At 37.1% G+C, this 13458-nt stretch overlaps 1 protein-coding gene across 2 annotated transcripts in view; it reads left to right on the top strand.

Moving 5' to 3' along the window:
- gtf3c2 (general transcription factor IIIC, polypeptide 2, beta) overlaps positions 1–13458 on the top strand; it is a 177686-nt gene that overhangs the window by 127749 nt on the left and 36479 nt on the right. For both annotated transcript variants that reach the window (XM_039749019.1, XM_039749020.1), the window contains exons 16-17: positions 7526–7654; positions 8686–8853. In XM_039749019.1, coding sequence (XP_039604953.1) covers positions 7526–7654; positions 8686–8853 — 297 coding nt within the window. The remainder of the gene's footprint in view (positions 1–7525; positions 7655–8685; positions 8854–13458) is intronic.

Raw genomic sequence — 13458 nt, 5'->3', positions numbered from 1 at the left:
AGAGCGGGGTGGATCCAGTTGTCATTGTCCACGTTGGAACAAATGACATACATAAGGGTAGTCTGTCAGTTCTGCGATCCAAATTCAAAGAGTTAGGTACCAAGCTGAGGAGCAGAACTGACAAGGTAGTCTTCTCCGAAGTTCTGCCTGTGCCACGCGCCAGTCCAGGTAAGATTGAGGAGATTAGAAGGCTTAGCGTGGCTCAAATCTTGGTGCAGGGTAGAAGGGTATAGGTTTATGGGGCATTGGGACTCCTTTTGGAACAGATGGGACCTGTTCCGCGTGACGGGTTACATCTGAACCGGAGGGGCACCAATGTATTGGGGAGGCGTATGTGTAGGCTAGTCGAGGATTGTTTAAACTAGGGAATGGGGGGGCAGGGAGTTTAGGACAGGCCAGATTTAGATCTATACATGGAAGAACAAACAATGGTGTAGAAATAAAAATGCATAGTAATGTAAATTTTAAGCAAACACGTAAAGATAGAAGGATTAACACATTAAAAATAGCTTGCCTTAATGCTAGAAGTATCAAAAATAAGGTAAGTGAGTTGGAGTTGTATGTAGCAGAGCACAATTATGATATTATAGCAATAACGGAAACCTGGCTAAATAACAAAGATGGGGATGAGTGTAACATAGAGGGATACACATTTTTAGGAAGGATAGACAGAACAGAAAAGGAGGTGGGGTTGCTGTTTATGCCAAACAGGAATTAAATGTAAGTCATCTTCAGTTGGATGATGAGCCCCATCTTAGTGAGGACATGTGGCTTCGCCTGGAAAATATTAGGGAAAAGGTCTCATTTTAGGAGTGTGTTATAGACCACCCAATTCAGACAGTAATTTCAACACACATCTTTTAGTAATATCAAAAGGCAAGTTTACAGGGGATATTATAGTCATGGGGACTTTAATTATCCAAATATTAACTGGGATAACCTTACAGATGGAGGAGCACAAGAGCAGGAGTTTTAGAAGTAATCGCGACTGTTTTTAACACAGCATGTTAAAGCACCAACAAGGGGTGAAGCCTATCTGGATTTAGTATTCTGTAATAATCAGGATAGAATTGAGGGTGTAGAGGTGATTGAACCACTAGGGTCAAGTGACCATAATGTAATACAATTCTCAGTATTTTGTAAGAGTACAGATGCAAAGACTAAAATTGTTAAGTTGAACTTTAGTAGGGCTAATTTTGAGCAGATGCGACAAAGTCTAAGTAGGATAGACTGGGATAAGCTTTTAAATGTGGAGACAGTCGAGGAGCAGTGGAACAGGTTTAAAATGTTTTACATGTAATGCAGGACAGATACATACCTAAATTTGGAAGTAATAGGAAACTAAAAAATCTCCACGATGGATTAATAAAGATTTAAAAAGAAGTTGCAAAGGAAAAACTGCTGTATAAGGCATATAAGACTAATGACTGCAAAGAGAACCGTAGGATATGAGAAAATGAGGGCAACCATTAAGAAGGATATCAGAGAGGCTAAAAGACAGTTGGAGAGGAATATAGCAGATAAGGCGAAAGAAGACCCCAAGAGATTCTTTCAGTATTTTAGTAGTAAAAGAACAGTTAAGGAGGAGGTCAAGTTCATCAGGAATAGTAAAGGGAATTAAAAGATACAGACAATGAAATAGCAGATGCCCTAAACTTACATTTTTCTGAGGTGTTTACAAGTGAGCAAGTGGATAACCTGCCAGAGGTAAACACAACTACTAAGGAGGTACTGAGGGATTTGGAAATTGTAGAGGGAGAAGTGCTGCTCAGATTAAATAAGATGAAATCAAACAAATCACCAGGCCCAGATAATATTTATCCTCGTGTTCTTAAGGAGGCTAGTGAGTACATATATAAACCCTTGACACATATTTTTAGGAAGTCACTGTGCACTGGAGAGATTCCAAAGGACTGGAAAATGGCAAATATCATCCCATTATATAAAAAGGGTGACAGGGCAGATCCAAGCAACTATAGGCCAGTAAGCTTAACAAGCATCACAGGAAAATTAATGGAAGGAATTATTAAGGATAAGATTGAGCAACACATGACAAGGACAGGAGTTATTCTGAACAGTCAGCATGGGTTCAGAAGGGGGAGGTCGTGTTTTACTAACATGTTGGAATTCTATGAGGAGGCAACAAAAGGATACGATCAAAGTGGAGCTTATGATATTATTTATCTGGACTTTCAGAAAGCATTTGATAAGGTGCCACATGAGAGGTTGGGCATCAAGTTAAAAGAAGTGGGAATTCAGGGTGATGTTTTTAGATGGGTGCAGAATTGGCTCAGACACAGGAAGCAGAGGGTGATGGTGCGAGGAACCTCATCAGAACTGGCGATGTTAAGAGTGGTGTTCCACAGGGGTCAGTGCTAGGGCCGCTGCTATTTTTAATATATATAAATGATTTAGATAGGAATATAAGTAACAAGCTGGTTAAGTTTGCAGATGATACCAAGATAGGTGGATTAGCAGATAATTTGGAATCCGTTATATCATTACAGAAGGACTTGGATAGCATACAGGCTTGGGCAGATTTGTGGCAGATGAAATTTAATGTCAGTAAATGTAAAGTATTACACATAGGAAGTAAAAATATTAGGTTTGAATACACAATGGGCGGAAAAATCGAGAGTACACCTTATGAGAAGGATTTAGGAGTCATAGTGGACTCCAAGCTATCAACTTCCAAACAGTGTTCAGAAGCCATTAAGAAGGCTAACAGAATGTTAGGTTATATAGCACGATCTGTGGAGTACAAGTCCAAGGAGGTTATGCTCAACCTTTATAATGCACTGGTGAGGCCTCATCTTGAGTACTGTGTGCAGTTTTGGTCTCCAGGCTACAAAAAGGACATAGCAGCACTAGAAAAGGTCCAGAGAAGAGCGACTAGGCTGATTCAGGTCTACAGGGGTTGAATTATGAGGAAAGATTAAAAGAGCTGAGCCTTTACAGTTTAAGCAAAAGAAGATTAAGAGGTGACATGATTGAAGTGTTTAAAATTATGAAGGGAATTAGTACAGTGGATCGAGACTTGTATTTTAAAATGAGCTCATCAAGAACACGGGACACAGTTGGAAACTTGTTAAGGGTAAATTTCGCACAAACATTAGGAAGTTTTTCTTTACACAAAGAACGATAGACACTTGGAATAAGTTACCAAGTAGTGTGGTAGACAGTAAGACGTTAGGGACTTTCAAAACTCGACTTGATGTTTTCTTGGAGGAAGCAAGTGGATAGGACTGGCGAGCTTTGTTGGGCTGAATGGCCTGTTCTCGTCTAGATTGTTCTAATTCTAATTCTAATATATACACACATATATATATATATATATATATATATATATATATATATATATATATATATATATATATATATATATATATATATATATATATATATATATATACACACATATATATATATATATATATACACATATATACACAGTACACTCCCAAAATTCGCGGGGGTTGCCTTCCTAGAGCACCCGCGAATTGTGAAAAACTGCAAATTTTGGATGTGGTTAAAAAAATGCCTATTTTCATAGTTTAAACCCTAAATATGCCCCCAAAACACTTAATACATTACCTAAAAATAAAGAATGTAAAGGTAAACCTGTATAACGTACTGCTATGTCTCCAGCAGTGCTAGAAAGTAAAATACCAATGTTACCACTATACAGTGGTGTGAAAAACTATTTGCCCCCTTCCTGATTTCTTATTCTTTTGCATGTTTGTCACACAAAATGTTTCTGATCATCAAACACATTTAACCATTAGTCAAATATAACACAAGTAAACACAAAATGCAGTTTTTAAATGATGGTTTTTATTATTTAGGGAGAAAAAATCCAAACCTACATGGCCCTGTGTGAAAAAGTAATTGCCCCTTGTTAAAAAATAACCTAACTGTGGTGTATCACACCTGAGTTCAATTTCCGTAGCCACCCCCAGGCCTGATTACTGCCACACCTGTTTCAATCAAGAAATCACTAAAATAGGAGCTGCCTGACACAGAGAAGTAGACCAAAAGCACCTCAAAAGCTAGATATCATGCCAAGATCCAAAGAAATTCAGGAACAAATGAGAACAGAAGTAATTGAGATCTATCAGTCTGGTAAAGGTTATAAAGCCATTTCTAAAGCTTTGGGACTCCAGCGAACCACAGTGAGAGCCATTATCCACAAATGGCAAAAACATGGAACAGTGGTGAACCTTCCCAGGAGTGGCCGGCCGACCAAAATTACCCCAAGAGCGCAGAGACGACTCATCCAAGAGGTCACAAAAGACCCCAGGACAACGTCTAAAGAACTGCAGGCCTCACTTGCCTCAATTAAGGTCAGTGTTCACGACTCCACCTGTCGCAGTAGGGAGCAGTAGTGCTCCCTTGAACCCTCAGGTACCACGCCAAACACCTGGTAAAAGTGCCACAATAATTCTTTTTATTATAATAATTACGTGCACTAAGCACCCTCCACTCTACACTATTCATAAACCAATACACAATACCAAATCAATAATCACAATCCTCCACTCCCAGACGCGTTTCCCTCCTACCACCCAGCTCAGCTCGCCGTCTGGGAGTTCCCTCAGTCCTTTTATATTCCCTGACCCGGACGTATTCCCAGTCCATGTGATCTTGTATCACTTCCGGGTCAGGTAAAAAGTACTTTTCTTCATCCCAGAAGTCCGTCGCTCTTCCTATGACGAACTTCCGGGTCATAGTGTACAAATAAGTCTTTGGTCCTCCCTGCAGCTCCCTCTTGCGGCCCCTGTGGTATCCAGCAGGGCTGAGAATAAAAACTACATAGTCCATGACTCCCTGCTGGTCTTAGGGGCACCTCCATACTGCAGGGTGGGCTCCATCTGGCGGCTTGGGGGACTTGGCCGGGATAAACTGCCGGGCACAGTCCACACACCATAAGAAAGAGACTGGGCAAAAACGGCCTGATGGCAGATTTCCAAGACGCAAACCACTGTTAAGCAAAAAGAACATTAGGGCTCGTCTCAATTTTGCTAAGAAACATCTCAATGATTGCCAAGACTTGGGAAAATACCTTGTGGACTGATGAGACAGAAGTTGAACATTTTGGAAGGCAAATGTCCCGTTACATCTGGCATAAAAGGAACATAGCATTTCAGAAAAAGAACATCATACCAACAGTAAAAAATGGTGGTGGTAGTGTGATGGTCTGGGGTTGTTTTTCTGCTTCAGGACCTGGAAGGCTTGATGTGATAGATGGAAACATGAATTCTACTGTCTACCAAAAAATCCTGAAGGAGAATGTCCGGCCATCTGTTCGTCAACTCAAGCTGAAGCGATCTTGGGTGCTGCAACAGGACAATGACCCAAAACACACCAGCAAATCCACCTCTGAATGGCTGAAGAAAAACAAAATGAAGACTTTGGAGTGGCCTAGTCAAAGTCCTAAACTGAATCCAATTGAGATGCTATGGCATGACCTTAAAAAGGCGGTCCATGCTAGAAAACCCTCACATAAAGCTGAATTACAATAATTCTGCAAAGATGAGTGGGCCAAAATTCCTCCAGAGCGCTGTAAAAGACTCATTGCAAGTTATCGCAAACGCTTGATTGCAGTTATTGCTGCTAAGGGTGGCCCAACCAGTTATTAGGTTTAGGGGGCAATTACTTTTTCACACAGGGCCATGTAGGTTTGGATTTTTTTTTTTCTCCCTAAAAAATAAAAACCATCATTTAAAAACTGCATTTTGTATTTACTTGTGTTATATTTGACTAATGGTTAAATGTGTTTGATGATCAGAAACATTTTGTGTGACAAACATGCAAAAGAATAAGAAATCAGGAAGGGGGCAAATAGTTTTTCACACCACTGTATGTACTGTAATTCATGCAAGTGCGTTTTCATTGCCAGAAACCTTAGAAGGTGCAGGGCATTTTGGCAGCATCTTGGGACTTTAACCCTTAAACTGTCACATACTTGGGTGTTAATGCATCCCTGGACGCCAAATACATTTTTGCTGCACTTTATGTAAACGTCACAATTCACAAAGAAAAAGTGAAATTTTAATGGAACACATATTTTCATGCAAAGAGCATCACAGTTACAGCAACACTAATCGTTATACACACTGCTAATGAACTGTAAAAACTGCTTAAAACTACTGGAGCAATATGTACAAAGTGCAACTGACGCCGTGGATGTAACTCACCGAGCCACCTGCGCATAAACTGGCTGCACTTGAGCACACAGAGGCCAACGCTGACACTTACCAGGCTAGTCTAGTGCAGCGGCTTAATCCCGGGGCAGTGCTGCAGGGTGTCACAGAATTGCACAGAAACACAGGAGATTGTAGAAACAGGAACTTTATTCAAACACTTCAAATAAACACGTCTCTTTTAGAAGTAAAGGGAGCCCAGTATGCAGTTAGTTATCGATTAAAGAATAGACAAATATCATAGGGGAGGAGAGAGAAACAAAGCAATCAGCCAGAAAGGACAGGTACTGTTCAGGGTTTTAAGTAAGCTTAGCGCCACGCGAGAAGCCAATCGAGAAGATGGTGATTCATTTATTTTTATGATGGAGATTGCAGGGATGCACCCAGCCTTGTACGCACTCGCAGAAAGAGAAAACAAAGCAAACTGGTAATCAAAGAGCAAGTAAAGAATGTAATGAAAACAAATGAAATAAGAAAACAACGATACCACCCCTGTTCCCCTTATGGTGATTACACATTAAATACAACAAAGCACAAACAAAACACACACAGTAAATCATGAAAAATGGCAACAGATGAAATGTAATGATGAAAATAGATAGTCCAGAGATCCGCATGTTGAATGGGAATATACAGATAGTCCTACCGGTAGTTCCTGAAATGGAGAAGACAGGTGGACGGGTTCAAGAGCGCTCCTTTCTTTGCAGGATGGCCATGAATCCACTTACAGTCGTCATGTACACAGGCAGATGGCAGACAATCCAGACGCACAAAATGATCCAGGACAAAATGAATAAGTACAGGTAACCCAACAAAAGGCAGACAGACAGGAACTTGAAACAGAAATTACAATAACTTTTTTTTTTTGCTTTAAAAGCCTCATTGACATCCTTTGACCTCAACAGCCCCAGCACCCTCAGCAGAAGACCAATCAGAGCCACTGCAGGGACTGCTGGGAGTTGCAGTTTCAAATTATATAGGCTACTTCACCATCCCAAGTCGCTGTTTTCTCTACAGTTGCTTCCTATTCTTTCTACAGTACAGTATTGCCACGGAAAAAGCCATAAAAATTGCGGAGAATATTTGCCGTTTCCGCTAACAATTATTAGTTAGGTTCTAATGAAAAATCCGCGATTGACTGAGGCCACAAACTCTGAACCATGACTTTGCGGTGGTCTACTATATATATATATATATATATATATATATATATATATATATATATATATATATATATATATATATATATAATACACATGTATATAATATATTGAAATCTGTATTAATGCTTTTATATTTACTGTTATGTATTCAACTTTCAGAGTTTATCTGGTTCTAACTGGCTCAATACTTATGCCTCTGGAGACAACACAGGAGAATTGCTAATGATGGTGCTGCCTAATATAACAACCAATCCAAATAATGTCAAGCGTCCCTCTGAGCGCCGATTTGTGTGTATTTCAAATTTTATTTTTAAACCTTTACATTTTTTGAATTTGCATGATCTGTTTGCAGAGAGATTCTTTTAAATATCCTGCAGAAAGAAGGCTACATTACCATGAAATTTGTAAAAATTTAAGTATATTTTATTTTCTTATCAGGTAAAATCTGTATTAAATTTTATTAAACAATGAATGTAATTTTTCAACAAGACACAGGCTTTATTTATTGATAGTGATACTGTGTGTTTTGTTCCTGCAGTATAGATAATAGCAGCAATTTTATTTCCTAAGTCAGACAGTATAACTGAACATGTATAGGTAAAAAATGTGTAGATGCAAAATAACAGAACCCATGAAACATAGTATGAAAGTTTTTGGGAATCAAATAGCCCAGTATATGCATAAATTCTAAAAAATCTTAGCAAAAATCTGTTGTCAACATATTGTGACAATATTAATCAAAACACCACCTTAAGCCTTAGCTGCCTTCCTGATACTGGGTTGTTTATAAGCAAAGTTTTCTAAAAGTAAAGAAAAAGGCTTTGTTGATAGACTTACCTTACAAGTAATGGTAGTGAAATATTTTAAGTGTGACAATTAAGCAACTCTGTACTCTTAATTTGCATACTTTGAAACCTTCCAATGTATATTTACATCAGAAATGTATAAGTCTAATGTACATGGAGTAAGTACATAACAGTTTGGATTATTTCATTTTTATTAAAATATAATTTTTAGCTATTGAAGTAAAAAAAAAAAGATTTATACTCTTAAAATAACATTATATTGGCAGTTAATGCTAAGAATGTTTTGATCACTTTGCAAATGTCAATTTACAGTTGTTTTTATTTAACTGTAATCATATTTCCTTTTATACTTTTTCTTTCCATAGTAACATTAGCACAAGTAAAATTGTTTTCTGTACTGTATTTATGTATTTCTACAACTGCATTATTCATAGTTTCTCATCTTTCATGTAGTGCAATGTTGTCATAATGTACAAAGTAATCATTTGTGTGCATTTTTGTAATCATTTTCAGCCAGTTTACAAGGCAGACCTTATCGAGTATGGCAGATCTGACAAAGATCCTTTAAATGTCGAGGCAGAAACCAACAGTGAGACAAACAGTGCTGTTCCACTTTGCCAACCACAGCTATACAGTGAAGCAATAGAAAAGTATTATGTTCTGTTTGATGACACAGATATGGTAAGTATATAATTAATTATTTCACTGTCAGACTTTATTATCGATGAAGCGTCCTGCTAGGTTATAATGAATTACAGTATATATTAAAAGTTGTTGAATAGTTCCCCTATAAATAGCATATACAGTGTAAGCAATAGCACTGAGAAAAATAAGAAAAATCATCCCTAATAAGAAATCTGCAATGAAAAGAATACAAACAGTTACAACAAGTGGAATTTATGGCATAGGAGGGATCAGTTTGTACTTTCAAGTTCAGGATTCTGTACATAGGTAGGTTAAGGTGCAGTCCAATCCTCTATGCTAACAAAAATAGTAATATGCATTATATGTTTTAGGGTTATGAAAACTGGCCCCTTTCAATAAGCAAAGACTTAATACTGTGGCATTTTAAAAAAATAGTAAGGAGGGCAGTAACTGCCAAGGCATGCTGTTCCTCCCTCAATGCAATATTGAAAACGTTAAAGACATAAACACTTAAATATAAATTTATGCAATTAAACCACTACATAATCAGAACTGTAATATAATATTCACCCCTTCATCCATTTTGTGTACTAACCTATTTTAACAACAGAGTTATAGTGAGCAGAATCAGGGGCAAGACCGGATACCACCCAGAACTAGATATTATTCCATCATAGAGCACACACACACATACAGTCACTAGACTGTGTAATATTAAAGTTAGCAATCAGTTTTACCTGAACATCTTTAGGATGTGAGTGGAATCAGAAACACTTGGAGAAAGCCCACATATAATGGAAAACCATAAGACAAGGTTTGTCATAGTTACAGACATCTATCTGTTATAAAAAAAAAAATCTTGGGGAGAGAGACAGGGAAACAAGACGTGATCTTCTCGGAAGGCAATTTGACGTCCCGTGAGAGACACTTTAACTTGCTACCAGCTCTTAAAACAACGACAAGCAAAACACACAACTTGCTAGCAGTAGAAAGCCAGCAGATGATCTGACCGCTTCTCCTTGTGGAAATAAAGGACAAGTATTATTTTTACAAAAGCTATAAAGTAAAAGTGAAAATAATGCATATGTAACAATCTCTTTAAATTGTATATCCGGTAAACCAAACCCGGGGGTGGGCAAGCGAAGCGAGCTGGGGGCAGAGCCCCCTAGTCTTCAAAAATTTGAACAATAAAGATGCAAGCCAGTGATGCTACATGCAGTGTGTATAATCATATCCCAGATTAAATAAGCTGTTGATGAAAACCTACAGTTAATGGAAGGACTTGAGGCAAGGGTTATACTAGTCACTCAGATCTTTAAAAAGATGAAATACAATAAAGATACAAAGCAGTGATGCTACAAACAGTGTGTGTTGTTTTATATCAAATGCAATAAGCTTTGTAAAATTAAATAATGGGGCCTGTAGAGATATGGTTATCATTCTTGGTTTTATTAGATAGTCATTATAAGTTGTACTTGTATGGCAAATGAGCGGATGAACAGTGGTTGAGTGTATTAGCATTTTTTTTTTGCCATTTCAACTGATTTGTTATTTGAAAATGAGTAGGTTTGCAGTTCCACAAAAATCAAGTAGTTATTCCTCTATAAATCTCTTCACTACTGAATTAATGTAAAATACAAATTTTTCTTAATTGAAAGAAAACTAGGGTGGTTGAGACTGCAATGTGGCACATTTTCTTCCCTTAAAGTATGGCATTGGCATCTCACAGAATAGATTCCTGCCCTCTGACAATACTGATATGATGTGATCTATTGCACATAGTAAGTAAATGGTAAATAAACATCTTATTTTATCACTGAATAATGTACATCTATGGTATTGATGCATTATGAACATTTGTAGGTCTCTGCCTCATGCTGTGATGATAAGCCAGTAGTGACAACTGATTTCATATGCACATGTTCCAACAGCAGTCTAGTTTATCTAAAAAAGGATCAGTAGGCCAATGCACCTCAGAGTTGCTCTGAGCAAATGGATGCTTTTTATTTATCTTAAAAAACAAATGCAAACTCCTGCAAGGTAAGATCAAATACATTTTAAACATCAGCTACTTCTAAAGTTTTATTATTGGAGCTCAAACCACAGTTGTACCATTGCATCACAATACAGGAGTGGCCCACTGAAATATAGCGGCTATATAAACATATTTCACTCAGAAATATTACATCATAGATTTTGAAGTAAACGCAGTACGTAATGACTGTTAATTGCTGAGAATGATACTGTGAAGCAGAAGCACATTGTTTGGTATGATATTACACTTGATTAGTCAATGAACAATACTTTGCTTCCATTTGATCCAGTGACGAGTTCGGAATGGTTTCAATGACCGTTTATAGGGGTAGATAAGTGGATGGGCGTGGCATTAGGTGGAGTTGTGGGGTTTGAGTCATTGTTTGTCATCTCTGTCAGAAGTTTCCAGACCATGGAGGAAACTGATAAATACAGTATATAACTTCACTCCCCTACAGTAGGAGTGGGTTGTATAGCCAAAAATGTATTGGTTCTGGCACATGCAGGCAGCGTGGTGTAGTGGTTAAGGCTTTGGACTTCAAACCATGAGGTTGTGAGTTCAACACTGTGTTACCATGAGCAAGTCACTTGACCTGTCTGTACTTCAACTGGAAAACTTAAAGTAATGTAATCTATTGTACCATAAATGTTGTAAGTCGTCTTGGATAAAGGCGTCCGCCAAATAAGTAAATGTATATCATAGTATAGTCTACAGGTATTTATAGTTAAGACTAAACCCTGTTTACGTGCTTCTTTTGGTTCAATTTTATAGGTTAACAGTGAGTAGTTCTAAAGTGAAGATTCTTTTCATAAGGATAATTTAAATCCACTATATTAATACTTTTTATTTATCTAGCACCTTTCTCATGTTCAGAACTCTTCACAGAATTTCAGAGTGAACAACAGGAAAAAGTGGAAAAAAGATCAAATACACAACATCGGATGGATGCTAAATAATATCAGCATAACATACTAAATAAAGATTAATACAGGAAACAGAAAGCTTTGAATTAGACTAACAGACCATAAACCACAATAAAATATATATATTGCAAGAAAACCCTGAACTAATAATAGAATTTGAGATAAAATGTGAACTGTAAGAAGATGTCAGGGTAAGTTAAATGCCTATTTGAAGAAATTAGTTTTAAGTTGTTTTTTTAAAAGAATGATGATTCCGCTGATCTAGTTTATTTATATTCAAAATATCTTTATTGTGCAAAGCGAAAAAATAGGAAGTGAACAAGAAAAAAACATATACAGTATTGCACAAAACCTTAAAAAGATATAGATTCTCTTAGACAGTGCACACTGTATAGGATATACAGTAAAAAGAGAAAAATGATTCACAATAAAAATATTCAAAGATCTATTCTTCCCAGTTCCATTGGTCATCCATTGAACAAAAAAATTCAAGCCTAACCAAACTTTATTATTGCCTTTCAAACATCATGAAAAATAATTCTACACTAACAAACCAAAGAAAATTTAGAACTCCATTGACTGAATAGTGCCTCAGCAGTTAGAATACCTCTACAAGCCAAGTCATTTTATTATCGTACCAATTATACACAGTATTACAGAATACAGTCAGTGCGTTTACATGCAGAGAACTCGGTTATTCAATGAGACCCGATTTCTAAAATGCTGTGTAAACCCTAATTCCAGGTAGAGATACTGGGTTAAGGGCCTCTGAGAAATCTGGTTAACAGAGGTAGACTTCTCTGCAAATAACCCAATTATGTGGTCATGTAAACCCTTAATTGGGTTATTGTAAAGAATTTCATAGTTTGCACATGTCTTTTGCACTCTGTCAGCCTGCACATATATATTTGGTTCGCAGACACTTTCAGAATCAGAATATCTTTATTGCCATTGTAACAGATACAATGAAATTAGGTGCAGTCTCTGCTGTGTCAAAATATAAATATAAATATAATTATAATGTAATATAAATAATTACAAAAGGATAAAAAAGGATAAGAAGAAATAAGGTAGAACACAGACATTCAACATAAGGCCTTAATTGCACATGAACACTATTGCACAAGATGTCATCTATTGCACTGCTGCATTCAAGGTGATTAGGTGGCAATTCAATGCCCTAATAGCAACATGGTAGAAACTGTTATTCAGTCTATTAGTCTTTTTCTTCAGTCATGGGTAGAAGTGTCCACAAAATAAATTTCCAGAAGCAAATGTTTGATAGTATTATTCCTTTTCCTGGTTGAAATAATCTGTATCAATAATTCAGAAATAGCTACATGTATTTTGAGCAGCTGACCGTACGGTGCTAAACTTATTAACGAAATCTCAAGAGCAGGTAACACTTTCAAAATAATGTGTATTACCTAGTCCGGAACGTTTTGAAAGTAACCTTCTTGTAGTAAAAATACCTGTGTTATTATTCCTGCAGAACTTTGTGTAAAGCAAGAAGCACACATACTGAGGTCCTTTGCAGGGCTCAGTTGCATAGCCTAACAGAAAAGAGTGTGCTGTATGCATTCCAGTAACAGAAAACTATAAATAAAGTGTCAGTTTTACTGAACAGATTTATAAAACACAAGTTAAATCACAGACTTAATGCTTATTTTCAGATCCATGGTG

The sequence above is a fragment of the Polypterus senegalus genome, chromosome 3 (genome assembly GCF_016835505.1).
Source record: "Polypterus senegalus isolate Bchr_013 chromosome 3, ASM1683550v1, whole genome shotgun sequence".
Lineage (NCBI taxonomy): Eukaryota > Metazoa > Chordata > Cladistia > Polypteriformes > Polypteridae > Polypterus > Polypterus senegalus.
Note: the sequence above shows the minus strand (reverse complement) of the source record. Positions and strands in the feature narration are given on the sequence as shown.